The sequence below is a fragment of the Zonotrichia albicollis genome, chromosome 6, assembly GCF_047830755.1.
Source record: "Zonotrichia albicollis isolate bZonAlb1 chromosome 6, bZonAlb1.hap1, whole genome shotgun sequence".
Lineage (NCBI taxonomy): Eukaryota > Metazoa > Chordata > Aves > Passeriformes > Passerellidae > Zonotrichia > Zonotrichia albicollis.
Window position 1 is genome coordinate 24,270,052 of NC_133824.1, and position 14,505 is coordinate 24,284,556.

The 14,505-nt window shown below is 41.4% G+C and overlaps 1 protein-coding gene across 2 annotated transcripts in view; it reads left to right on the forward strand.

Moving 5' to 3' along the window:
- Positions 1-1,049: 1,049 nt before the first annotated feature.
- The window catches only part of SPRED1 (sprouty related EVH1 domain containing 1), a 61,392-nt gene continuing 47,936 nt past the window's right edge, over positions 1,050-14,505 (forward strand). The window contains exon 1 of one of the 2 annotated variants that reach the window (XM_005479883.3): positions 1,050-1,459. In XM_005479883.3, coding sequence (XP_005479940.2) covers positions 1,431-1,459 — 29 coding nt within the window. In that variant the 5' untranslated portion in view covers positions 1,050-1,430. Of the gene's footprint in view, positions 1,460-1,568; positions 1,723-14,505 lie in introns of those variants that run through there. The other variant, XM_074542781.1, reaches the window with a different exon arrangement.

Here is a 14,505-nt window from a genome sequence, read left to right on the forward strand (position 1 = left end):
GAGGCCCTCCCCGGCCCGCGGCAGCTGCCCTGGGGGTCTGCGCGGCCCCGCTTCCAGCAGGGACCGCCCGGCGCGCCGGGGCCGGCGGGGCCCGGGAGCGGCGGCCCCGCGCCCTCGGAGCAGGAAGGAGCGCGGCAGCGGGCAGCCCGCGTATCCCTCCGCGGCGCCGTGCGTGCGTGTGCGGCGGCGGCTCCCCGGGAAGCGCGTGAGGCAGCGCCAGGGGGAGGGAACTACTTTCAGGAAACTCGAGCGTCGGGCAGCGCCGGGCGCCGCGGGGAGGGCGGCGGCGCGAGCCCGTCCGGTGGCGGGCGCGGGTTAAGGGGATTACTTTCCTCCCCTCGCTCTTCCCTCCTCTCCCGCCTCCCTTTTCCCCGTGGTTATTTTGGATCAAGCTGTGGCGGCGGAAGGAGCCTGAAGTCAACGCTTCCGCCCAGTTTTCCTGTGAGGAGGAGGCGGGGGTGGCCGCGAGGAGCCGAGGCGGCGGCAGCGGCCGCTAATGGAGTTGTTGCCGGGGAGGAAGCGCCGCCGCTGAACTTCCCCGCGGGCTTTCTCCCTCCTCTCCCCCTCATCCTGCAGCCGAGAGCTCCTCTCTCGCCCTGGGAGCTCGGCTCCCCCTCCCTCCCCGCGCCTCTCCTCACACAAACAGCCGTGACGCATCCTCGCTCTCCGCCGTCCCCCCCCTTCCCACCCCCAGGCTGGTTTAAAACGCCTCCCTCCCCCCGTCGCCAGCCTTCTCCTTCGGGCCGGCGCGTCCTCCCTCCGCAGTGCTCGACGTCGCTTTGGAGGGGGTGGGAGATCTTCGTCGAGCCTCTCTGCCCCCCTTTTCCCCGTCCCTCCCCGCCTGCCCCGGCCTGTGGCGGCACCGGTGTCTGGAGGAATTTCTGCTGCCGCCGGCCCCGGCTGTGCGCGGGAGGCGGGCGGGCAGGGAGGGAGGCGGCCGAGCAGCAGCAGCAGCAGGAGGAGGAGGAGAAGGAGGAGAAGGAGGAGGAGGAGGAGGAGGAGGAGGGCAGCAGCGAAGGCGGCTGCAGCGGGAGATGAGCTGCAGCGGGAGGACGGTGCGGTGCAGCTTTTTGCGGCGGGGAGCCCTCCCTTGTCTCCACAACTCTATCCCCCTCTAACTGGGAGCAGCTCGATACCAGAAGATCCGTGGGTTTTGCTTCCATTTGCTTCACCATCACCACCATCATCATCGTCTCCAAAGACAGGGGAAATACGCTGCACCGCCGGACGTCAGGATTTCGGGTTTCCAGGATAAAGACCGCTCTCCTACTCCTTCCCCCCGCCCCTCTCCCTTACTCACCGCACGGCCCGTGCCCTGGCCGGGGGCAGCAGACCGGGGGTAACAATGGTGAAGTTTCTGGTGAGTTCTGGCTGCGCCCTGGCTGCGTCGGTGCTGCTCCGTGTGCCTGTCGGATCGTGGTGAGGAGAAAATGAGCGAAGAGACGGCGACTTCTAACGAGTAAGTGGCGGCGCTCCCCCTCCCCTCCGCCCCGGGATCGGAATGGGGATGGGGCTCGACGCGTCCCTTCGGCTCCGCGCCCCGCGGGGCCTTTGCCCGCGCACGTACGGGTGCTGTCCTCCCCCTGCGCGGACTGCGCATTTCTGCTCGCGTACATGGAAGCCCAGAAGCTCCCTCTTTGTGAAGGAGCTTGGTTTGGAAGGGCTGTGAGCCGCCGGCCGGAAAAGCTTGGTTTAGTTAAAGCCCGGCAGAAAAGGGTGCAGGTAACGATGGTGTCTTGGAGGGGGAGGATGGGTCTGAAATGCCCAGATAGGTGTCGGCACGTACTACCTCCGAAAAAATCCTGTTACTTGTAGATATTTCACATGGAAACTAGTGTGTGGGAGCTTCATCCTGCAGGAAACTGCTCCTGAATTTTAATTGGATGAGTCAGTCCGTGTAAATACAGCTTAAACCTACCCTAAAGCCCTTTTTTCCCTTTCTTTTTTTTTTTTCCTTTATTTTTTTTTTTAATGAGCACTTGGGACTTTTTCCCCCTTCCCTTCCCCCCTCCCCACCCCCAGAGAGGAAAGGGAGAGTTCAAGGATCTCTTAATATTTTTGCTGTGGCTGGTTTGGAGGAAATTCAGAGGAGATTGTGTGTCTGTGCGGCTGTATTCCCTTGCATGTAATCAGGCTTTGAAATACATTTGGGTCGGAGGCGGTAAATGTTTGTCAGAAAACATCCGAGTTCTTTATGGCGTTGAGACAGGAATATAAAGTATTTTGAAACTTTTCTTGCGATCGGGAAGTTTAAAGTTGATTGCTGCGGTCTCTGAGCCGTAGCGTTACGATTTGCGATGTCGGTGTTTGCTCGGTCTGATTTTATGAATGATGCGGTGACGGCCGCGGCCATGGCGGTGGGGAGGGAGCGCGGCGCCCATTGTATCTGTAGGTAGCGGTGAGCGGCCGGGGAGCTGCCGAGCTGACAGGCAGGGTGCGGACGGGGCTCCTCCGGCAAGAAAGATGGATTTCCCATTTCACTGCCGCCTTCCGAGCCAAGCCTGCGCACCTTCCCGTGCGCTCCCCGAACGCGGCGTTCGGGTCCCCGGGGAGCGGCGCGGGGGCCCCGCGGGGAGCGGAGCCCGGCGGGAGTCGGGGCTCGGGCGCTGCCGCCCGCGGCGCTGAGCGGGCCGGGGGGAGCCGGGCCGTGGGGAGCCGCCGCGGGGCCGGGAGCCGGGGCCGCCGCCGCCGCCATGTTTCCTTTTTTTTGTGAATCGCTCTCATTTGCATACCACAATCTCCATTCATAAAAAAAAAAAAAATTGCGAAAAAAGAATTGCTGTCACCGCCGCTGACCTGCGGCGGAACCTGCCCTGCGGAGCGCACGAAGCGTCTGCTCCCGGGCTGAGGGCCGGCCTGCGGGCCGCGGCCAGCGGCGGAAGGTCTCCAGGACCTGCTGTATTAATATGTGCTGTTCGCTGCTTGTTGACACAGTTATGTGGGAAATATCAGCTCGGGGAGGTGCTGGGAGCACGTGATCAGCTCCATTCATAAAATACCTGGCTGTCCATTCACAGTGCAGTACAGTGTCTGCATTCAGCAGCCTCGCAGATCAGACCTGCGTGGGAAGGGAGAGACAGCCAGGCCGGCAGGTTTATCGGAGAGGGCAGCAGGAAGAGGGCTTATGGCTGCGAGTGTGGGAAGTCACTGTAAAGGGAGACGTGGAGGGACGAGGAAGGCTTATTTTTATGGTTTATGTTTATCCTTTTCCTATAAAGGAGCATGAATTCATCAGTACCTTCTCGCTGTACCATCTTACATTTAAACTAGGAAGAGTTTTATTCATAAAATGTTGAAATATTTTCCCCTTCATGAATGGAGTCAAAAATAGAATACTGAAAATCAAATTTATTATTTTGAATGCATTTTCGAGACAAGGTATTAATCCATTTGGAGTAATTTACATTTTATTGATACAGTCTTACATCTGCAAGAGATCAACATGGTGCAGAAGGAAGGCAATCATACCTAATGAGGCATCTGAAAATGTTGCCTATTATAAAATACAGGTGACAGTGAAAACAGCTAAATTGATAGAAATCAACATTGCAATTTATTTTTCTGTCTGTTTACTCTGAGAATTTTACAGCAGATTAGCAATTGTAGTTTCTCCTTAACCTGTGCTGTGGCTAAAGAGACCTCTGAAATATCAGAATACCAGGAATGCTTTTAATATGGCAGAAATTGTTTAGAGGGCAGTGTATTATCTTTGATTTTAAATATTGAAATTTAAAAAAACCCACAGTGAAATTTACTGATGAAGGATCCCCAGAACAGACAGTGTATTTTTCTGATGTAACTGTTTTGTGGTTGCCAGTGTTAAAATGGTGATGTTCATTGCTCATGAGTATGCTTTTTCATTATCTTAACAAATTACACTGAGATGATCCTTAATTATATATCCATGGAGTGGAGGAGGCATGTTGTTAGTACAGCCTAAGAGAATATGTGGAATATTACTAATCTTTACTTAATACAAGGAAGGAAAGCTCATATACCGTATTTGCTTTGAGTTTTTTCAATGGTACTATAGGACTAAAAGTGTTCTTATATAAATACCTTTACAAAGCACTATAAACGACGCTTTTTCTTAAAAAATACACAAGAGATTTTTTTTGTTTGCCTTTTTTTTACTTCATGTATTTAAATATTAGACATAAAATAAGAAAAATATTTCTCAGTTGCTTTGCTTTTCTTGACAGCATTTTTGGTGTGGCCAGAGTCATAATTTCTCTCTGGTTGCTTTTGCACATAGCACAAGTGTGTCACTTCAAATGGCTGGGAAATGTGATTGAAATTCCAGATGAACTGTTAGTGAAAATAAGACAGATCTACAAATTGAAATTCATATATTAGGAGTTCACTGTGTTTAATTTTATCAGTAGAATTGATGGCATCAATGGCCTTGAGTTCATTAACAGACCTTTCGGCATTTAGGAATGAATACGGGTACTTTGCAATGCATTTTGTGTCATTGTAGCCACCAGGAATATTCTGGTGATTGAGCATTATTCTTTGTTTATAAAGCTACATTTTACAAAGTCAGATATAAATATTTGTGGTGTCTGGAGTTTGACCTCAGTTAATAATAAATTCTCAGTGGTGGTGGGAAAGATTAATTAAGAAGCTACATTAAGGACTACTGGGTTTCTTCTCGATCATGAACATATGGAAGGCAGCCTAATAAAATTCTGATTACTACAGATGAGTCTTCATTGGTGATTTTTACATTGTTCTTGTAATGTTGTTATTGTATTTTTCAGTTAGGTATTAGTTAAATGAAAGTATTTCTATACCTCCAGATAATTTTATTCTTTTTCTTCCTCAGTAACGTTTTGCAGTCAGGGTGGTTAGCATCAACACAATATATTCCCAAAACCAATCCGTTTCTAAATGAAGGAATTAGGATTTTTGAACTCATGGGTCAAATTGCTACTCATGCAACTGAATATAATAATGTTGCAGGAGTCATGTCAGTGAGCACTATTCCAAATTTCTCTTTTGGTAGCAGGTTTTAATTGCTGTCCAGAAATGTGACTGAATTTCCATGTTAGGGAAAGCAGAATGGTTGTTGTGCTGTGTAGCCCTCATTCAGCAGGGGTGAATGATGACAGGCTTAAGATGGAGTCGTAGTTGCTGCAGTCGAAAAGTAGGAGCCCTGCTTTGCTGGCTTGTTTACTTTCCTCTCTATTGCAGGTGGCTGCTTTTTATTTCAGGGAATGCTACTGCTCTCGAATCATATTTAGAGTTGCTTTTACATATTGTATTTTTTACAGATTCAGACTGTCACATGCTGATTGTTATACCACATAAATATACTCATTTTCATAGATAATTTAATTAAAGAGCTTGTAAATTAAACACACTATATTCTAATGCTGTGTGCTTAACAACATCAGGTTATGGTGCTGTAAACATCCTCAAGTGCAGATTTGAAAAAGTAAAGGTGAACAAAATATTTAAATAATGTATTTATTCATGTCTTCCTTTAATATATATGAAAATACTGTTTGTACTTCATTTGTATTTCAGACTTGCATTAAATTTGTCTTACAAGCCTAGATACTGAAAGCTGAATGTGAAATTGTATCACAGAAAGTAATGCCTATTAATTTGGGCTTGTTAGTTCTGGGAGGTTTTTAACACCTTTTGGCAGGTTAAATTTCTTTCTGCAGTTCAGGGCATATATAGACTCTGAAATTCTTCATCCCTTAATGAAAGGAATTTGTAAATAGAACCATTTTTTTTTTTTAAGGAAAGGATTTTCTAACCGAATTGATTATATTAAATCATTGCAATTTTGATATGCTTTCATTTGAGGGAAGGTAGCTTAGAGTCCTTGGGAGGCTTTTCCAGTCTTATGAAATGTTTCTTGCTGTCTGTTTGGCTTTATATTGTATGACACTATTTTGAAGGTGAAACTGAATTTGCATGTTACATAATCTGAGAGTCAGTTGGGGGGGGATGGGTATTTTTACTTTTTTCTTTCAAAAAAAGGTTCACCCTAGCAACAGTCCTTGATTACTGTGATATTGCAGAAAAATGCTTTTGGATGTTTCAGTAACTGGAGCCAGCAATAATATTTGAATTCAAGAATGCCGAGTGTTTCCCTTTGTTCATTTAAAATGTAATGCTCTTGATGTGTTAAAGTGGCTGTGAGGACATCAGTGTGATTTTTAAAAGTAAAGATGTTTCATGAAAAGAATATATCCTGACAGGATCAGAAGTCACAGGATTAAAGCTGAGGGCAATCCTGGTACATTTGGGGGTAAATGCTGGCAATTTTGTGTTATTTACTCATTCTTGTGTATATCTGGAGAAATTTTGTGTATAGGTGATGATTTAATGGGGTTGTGACAAATACTAGAAATAAAAAATACTCTTCAGAGTATTAGCACAAGTTTAAAAAGAAGACAAAGGAAATAATTTTGTCTTTTTTGATTTTTACTCTGCTGATTCCAGAAGAGTGACTAGGATATGACATAGAGTGTATGTTGTCTTAAATGCTGTTGTTCAAATGTTAAATGCTTTCTCCCTTCTGCTCTTCTTCCTCAGTTAGAACATGTCCCACGTTACTCAGAAGAATTTGAAAGATGTCTGGAAGTTGCCATATTGTTCAGGATCCTGGTTTCTGTATGGCTGCTTTAGGAAGGAAATGTCTTTCTCTTTTTTCTGTTCTAGTGTGCAACAACACTTCAGCAAGTAAATTTAAACTAGCATGGTTATTGAATGGCTAGAATTGATTGCAAACAGACATTTCATGTTCGCTAAAAATATAAAGTTTGTTCCTCCCTTCTCCCATGAAAATATTCTTATCTCTTTCTGAAAGCGTTTTCCATTGTTTTGTATCTGTTTAATTTTGGGCAACTAATGTGCTACAAATTTTCCAAATTAAAATTCTATAAGGTGTAAACACATTTGAAACTTTTTTTTAATGCTTTTTAATACTTTGTTAGGTGTGTCCCTTATCTTCAGCAATGCTTATTTTTGGTGAAAGGAAGAGGACTGAATGCTCTTGTGTATTGCCATCTATTTCTAGATTTAAGACAATAGCAATACATACTTCTGTTGTGCTTGGTTTTTTGTCCTCTGTAAGTGAAGATTTTTTTTTTGTTGTTAATGCTTAGACTATCCTCTAGTAAAATCTGTTGTCTGTCATTATTCCCTGTGGTTTTTCTCATTCATAAAGTGATAACATTATGTATATAGTAAAATATTTTATGGTATGTCGTACTAGCATAAGCACAGTACCTCTCCTACCTGAAAGTTGTAATAAGAATCAATCTATAAGACTGCAGTGGTATTGAACAGCACTTACCCTTGCATAAAGTAAGCAGACATTTTAAGTGCCTGTATTTTCTCATATTTTCAAGCTTATCTTTATAGTAATGTTCATGCTGGTATCTGTGATATCAATTTGTTTAAAAATAGATACTAATTTGTCTATATTCATTGCTTTATTTTAATTTTCTCCTACATAAGAACAAGAAAAAGAAGAAAACCCAGGCAACCTACAAGTCTTTAGATATACTAAGGGACAAAAAATTTGCATTTCAGTGCTCTGAGTGCTAGAATTTGTTTATAAGTGTGGTTCTGATTAAATAACTATTCACTTGCTGCACACATGCCCTAACTCCCAATGCTCCACTTAAGGTGGGGAAAACAGATGATGATGATGATATTATTATTATTATTACTATTATTAATTTTGTCCCAGTATAATGACAGCAAATTAATCTATCTGTGGAAGGAAATCACAAGCATTTTTCTCTGTAAGAACTCAATGTCATATGACACTAAATAATTCAGACAGGGAAAACAGGCCGTAGAAACTTCCTCAGTTAGTGTGTTCCATTCTGCACTGCTGTGTGATACCAAACTTCCTTTCAGAAGGAAATATTTTTCATGTGTACACTATGCAAGAATTCACCAAATGTGTATAATTGAAACATCTAAACCATTTTAAAAATTAGGTGATATGGCATCTGTTTCTTCTTCCCCCCTTCCATATGTATTCATTCCTGGTCTTTACTACCGCTGTTCATAATGTTTTAATTATGTAAGGAAGTCTAATTCTGTTAAAGCAAGTTTAACACTCGCCTGTTCAGAATGCCAGAAGGAATTCTGTGGCCCAAATGCTTGGCTTGAATGGGTTGGTGAGCCAGTTTTTGAACTGAGTGGTTTGCAAGAGCAGGTGTCATTAAAGTCTGCCGAAGAGTTGGGGTTTTTTCAGTTGGTTTTAAAGACCTCCAGAAAAACAGCAATAAGTGAATAGGCCTTCCCCATGATGATCTGACAACTGTTAACAATCACCCTTTTTCTTTGACTCCTGCTGTTAGTTGAGATACTGAAGTTTGTCAAAGCAAAAATGAAACTGATTTATTTCAGCTTTAAGTAAAGTCAAATGTTGTCAACAAACGTACGTACCAACAAGAAGCATCAAAACTTTAATCAATGAAACAATTACTGAAATCTAGTGCCAAGTTTATTAAAAATTGTTACTGAGACTGACTGTCTTCCCTAAATAACTCCAGAATGGTAAGATGTAGCTGTCAGTGAGGATTCCTGCCAGGAGTTTTTATTCCTTCAGAAATTGTGCAGAACTGTTTTGGTGAAGTGGTATAAACCTTGAGGGCAGAAGAGATTTTTCTCTCCTTAGCCTTTTTTGAAAGGATTAAGTAAGGTTAGTGAAAGGTGGGAGTACTGCGCCTGCTCGGATTTAGGAATTTTTATGTAGCTGCTTAGAAACTTTTTAACCTTTCAGATGTGCTAAAGTATTCTGAACTCTGGGTATTCCTTTCTGTGCATGGTGTGCTTATTCTGGATCCCAGTACAGCGTGTCTTAATATGAGGCCTGTGATTGAGGCTGATACATGTTGAACATTGAACAGGAATACATTTTTAAAAGGTGTAGAGAAGCTAATTCAGGATTTAGAGATGAGATTTATACATTTAAAATGGGAAATCCTGAGGGGCTCTTTAATCTATGTATGGGCCTGACCTTATGTAACAAAGCTGTATGTCTGTAAGCACTAGTTATTGTTGATAATCACTGGTCTTTGCTTGCTTTAGGGCCAACAGTAATTTGGAAGTTTCTTATAGCAGGACAGACTTCAGATAGGTGTTTGTGCTCTCTTCAGGGGGCTGTTAACTATCTCATTACAAGTTCCACTTGTGATTCAAACGATACTGATCTGTGCTGCTGATGCAAAATAATTTTGGCATTGCTGTCTCTAATTTCAAAAGATTTTTAAGAAGAAATTGGTTGCTGGTAACAATTGTACATAATGAGCGTGCCAAGGGAATGCAAAATTGTAAAATTAAATGTTTGAGAATTTTTGGGTTTGAGAACTGAGATTTTTTTTGTGCAAATAAAATCCATGTGGCCAGGATGCATGAATTTTGATGATTTTGGTAATAAGACAGATACATGATTGTAATCAGATTGCCTGGGTTCTGCTCTCAAACCTTCAATATTAGGAAATGACCAATTCTCTTTTTTTTCAAACGCTTGTTTAATTTACTTCTCTTGTGCCAGGGAGGAATATTGTGTCTTCTGGTCATGCACAGGTGGTTCTGTGTAATTGAAGACTGCATCTTAGTAAGCATTAAAATTCTATTAATACTAATATTGAAAAATAAAGCAATATTCTGACAGATTTGTTAGGGTTTTTTTGTTTGATTTGTTTCTTGAGTTTAGTCTGATTTTAGTCTTTAATCTTCAGAATTCAACTATGTGAGCATTTCAAATGTTGGTAATATCACTGTAATTGCATCCAGACTTGTAGCATGCTGTTTCTTACATTCTTTCTGCTAATATGATATTCTTAATCATTACCTGAAAGGCAGGGTTTTAGTGTTGGGGGTTTTTTCCCCACCAGTTCAGAGCCTCTCTCTAATTTTCTGAGAAGTTTATTTGAGGAATAATACATTTGCCATGTTGAACGTTATTTTGGTTTGGTTCTTTAAGGCAGCAGTGGTGTCTGCTAAGAGGAGTCATGCACACTAGATGCATACATCTCAATGTGGCAAGTCAGTGGCCATGACACTGTTACCAATGTATGGGCTTATTTGCTGTGGGGCCACCTAATGTAAGGGGTGCCATTAAGCCTGGGTTTTCTGTGGTGTCCCTCCTGTATCCTACAGGAATGGTGTCATAGTTCAGGCCTGTAAGCTCAAGGTACTTGGCACTCTCATTGACATGAAAGTGCCCGTTGCTTGTCATTTCTTAATGAGTAAAAAAAAAAGTATGTTTTCTGTCTGGATCTTTTTTACTGCTTTCTGGAGGCATAGGGTGAGTGGGAAACTTGTAGGTAAACTGTGTTCATAAGATCTTTTACTATGTTGTGCTTTGTGGTTCCCAAAGAAATTAGTGTGTGTAAATCAGGCCATTATTAATTACACAGTTGTTTTAATGCATTAAGACCCATAAGTGTCTTGACAGAATCTTTCTTCATCTTCTACTTCTTTCAGCCTCCAGAAAACTTTTTAATGGATGTGTGACCACTGCTTGAGCAGTCTTGTGAAAATCTCTAGCACAGTACTTTCATGCTTTCTGTTTCTGTACTGAACGGGGCTAGCTTAAAATATCTTATATTGTCTTAAATGTATTCAACTTGACACATCCTCTAGAAGAGCCCCCATATGCACCTTAAAATGTACGTGCTTTGTTACTATGGTGATGCAGAAGAATCGTGCATGTTAACAACCCGAGTTAGGTAATGGAGGATTTGCAGGAATCAGTTAAGCATCTGCCTGGGACATGGCAAACTGAGTCTGTGACCATACCTGCACCCCAAACTCTGAGCTGCAGGCAAGCTGAGGGAATCTTGTTATGGGATTACCTGCTTCCCTGTTTTCAGGTTGTCTGAGGGGCAAAGATGACTTTTTGCTAATGGTTTTAGAAGGTGAAGTAGTCTTGCCTTATCGTATACTTTTAAGTACCTTCTAGTGTATACTTAGGGTGTTCTGCACAGTGTAAAGGAGATGCTTGGGCAAGTGTGTGTTTGTCACTGACACAAACCTCATTTTGCTTTTCTTCAAACTACCTGGGCTGGCGATGCATGAATTCACAAGCTTTCGTTTCTCAGTCATGGCTGTCAGCAAATCCTGCAGAAGGAGGACACGTCCACATTAATTCCCCTGAAGCAAGGTAGAAAACATGACCTCTTCTTCATCTATTAGTTGAATTCTGGATGAAGAACAGGTCTATTCAAGGAAGCTATTCCAGAGCAGGTGAATTTAGAGTGCTGTAGTTTAGTATAGTGTAATTTCCTGTGAAGGCCTTTTATTTTCCTTGTTCTGGAGAAAGTTGTGGTTAACTAGGGGAAAACTAATAACCTTAGTTGGCTAATTAGTGACACTTTTTCAGGTTCTCTCTTCTTTCCTTCTCTGCTGTACATTTTAAAAACTATAGGTTTTTTGCATCAATTATTTTGTTTATTTTGTTTCTTTGTGTTTTTTCTTTGTTTTTTTGTTTGATTGTTTCGTTACTGCTGAAAGTGATGTATCTTTTCCATGTTTTGAATGTGGTGGTTTTGAAGTGTGTGGGTATCTCCCCATCCTCATAGATTTTGGCTTGTTTTTAGTAGTTTTAGGAAGCATTTTTTCAGAATACTTCTCTATTAGTGTTCTCATGTAGATTATCCTGAAAAACTTCTCTGGAAAGTAAGCCACTAGTTAGTATGTCTTGGAGATGTTTCACTGGCCCATTGGCATCCTTACAGGTCTTAATACTAGGGTTTTACCCTTGAGCAATGCTAGCAAGAAGTTTGTCTTTTACCACTCTGGAACAATAAAAACATAACCCAAATAAAAACGTGTTTCTTCTGCTGTAGAAGGAGAGAATGCTTCCCACAGGCTACAAGTTCATCTTCTTTTCATCAGTGAAAGAAGACATTGCAAAAATATTGAAAATCAATGTTGAGTCACTTCTCTGCTACAGAAAATTCAACTTTTTTGATATTTGCCAACTAATTTTTCTGATGTAGAACTGCAGATGTATAGCTCCTTTTCAGAACAAAACCAAAATGTGCGCACTAGACTTGAGGAGTAACGAGAAATAAGTTTACCCTGTCTTATTTCAGCTGGTTTTTTAGGCCTGAGAGGCTCCTGGCAGATACTGGATTGGCTTTTCTACCATTTGGCAAATCTATGCTGCTTGAGCTTGAGCCCCTCAACTGAAGCTCAAGGATGAAGTAAGAGCTTTTAGTTAAAAATCCGCATGCTCCTTTCAGTATGAGCTTGGATCAGCTTAGCATCCCAAATAAAGCATGATGATCCAAATCTCTGCCATATACTTCAATAAAAGATCATTTCAGTACAGAAGTTGTAAGAGAGAACCTAATTGTATTTCACATGGCAAAGGAGGAAGGATCAAGTGACACTTCTCAAGGGCAAGAGTGATTTTGGTCAGCTTCTCTGAGATTGCTTCACAGTTTGTTTTAAAGGCAATTACAGTCAGGCAGTGCAGAAATTGTGATATCTTACAGTAGAAATTAATTGCTTTCTTTTATTTTTATTTTTTTTTTTGTTTCCTCACTTATACCTCTGTATTTTACAGTGGAGAAAACATAACTGTCAGCTACTTGGTTAATGTCTGTGATCTAGGTGTATTTGCTGAGAGGATTTTTTTCAGTGTTGTTACTACTTAGCTTCCCTTATTTTGTCTAAAGAGTAAAACAGTACATTTGATTCCTGATGAATTCAGTCTTAATAGTTGAAATTAAAGATGCTGTTCAATCTTTTTATCATTAACCAGAAAAATGTGGTTGTATCTTTTCAGTAGGATATAACTTCCATTAGCTTTATTTACATTGAGAAATGGGGTTCTCCAAAAGAGTGATCTTACTTTCCTCTGCAGTGGGCTCTTACTGTAACTCAGCAAATGATTTTGTCAGGATGTATTCCTGTTTTTCTTTGGGATTTGTCCTTTGTCAATAACAATGCTGGACAAAAAGTAGGAAAATCTTGGTCTAACCTTTTCTTCATTCAATATTCCAGTAGATCACAAGGAGCTCAGACTAATAGTTCTCACAGGTTAAATAGCCAGCTACTATTTGTATTCTTTTCATTTCCCTGACAGTATGATCAGAAATTGCTGTAGCATCTGGCAGTGCAAGTAGGGAGGTTTATGTATTCCTTCTGTCTATCTATTTTTGAAGATTTGATTTTTTCCTAATGATAAACTTAGATTCATTAACCTTCAGTCTCTCAAGCTCCTTTATGTACCATTTTCTTCACAAAGGAAAATGTTGTGTATGCTTTATTCATATAGACACTAGACTTGCACTGCAGTTTCTCAGTCTTGGCTAATACCAAGTGAGGTTCTAAGATCCACAGGAGTGAAGTTGAATTCAGTGGTAATCATATTCCTTGAGATTACACAAAATTATTTATCTGTGGCTCTGAAGGGTCTCAAAGTTGTTGCTCCTTTGTAAAAATACACAGAAGAGGGTACTCACAAGCACATCTTCATAGTTCTTTGGGTGTTTTTGAGAGATGTATGTAAATGCCCCAGCTCCCAAGCAGTATGAGGATTTGTAATGATATATCTGATATGTGTTGTCAATGGCTTTGTTGTAAAGGTTTCTGATAGCCTACATTATTTGAAATGCTTAACTCTTCAGGATACGTTTGAGGGTTTGGTTTGGGTTTTTTTCAGACCCTTTCTGATAGCCTGTGAAGTATTTCAGAATAAACTACAGTTGTTTATTTAACAGCCATTTAAAATAGAAATAAAAGAGAATTCCATTATTGCAGTGTTTAATCAACACTGACATATCCAGTTTCACTAAATATAAGAGTGCTGGTGCTGTCATTTTGACACACAAAATAACTTTGTTTCTATGTAGTTAATAGTCCCCTCTTAAAGCAACTAAAGCAAATTTACAGTTGAAATCGGTTAATGAGAGAGAGTGGGAGTAGATTTATTTAAAATCTACTGAACTTAAATGCTCACTTGTTTGCTTTTTCATGGTAAAACAGATCTGTGGTTTGAAATGGTTTGGGGAAGTTGTGACAAGGCAGATGATGATTCAGGACTGTTGAAAGACTACAGAGGGGTCAGCTGCAGTTTCTCCTTTCTGGGAGATTGGTAATGTCCCTTTGAAAATGTCTGAGAAACTCAATAGAAACACTGAAGATGTTCAGAGATGCCATTTATATCTGGACAGTATTCCAAGAGCATCACAAATGAATAGTGATTAAGTAGTGTATTTTGTTATTTTAACAACTTAATGCCGCTTTACTGAAGATTATCATGCTTTACATAAAAACACAAAAATTTCCATATAGGTTCTGGCAAAAATTTTTGTTGACATCCTTTCTCTATCTTTTCCATTTGCTATGAAACTTGGTTAAATTCCAAATGCATCTGTTTCCTCATAAGAAGGTTTGAGCTGAAATATATTATTTCTTTCTGGATTGTCTGGTGGGAAACTTTACCATGTGGTTGTTTGGTAGAGCTTCATTTGACCTTAGGAGAAAGTTAGATTTGGGTGGTTT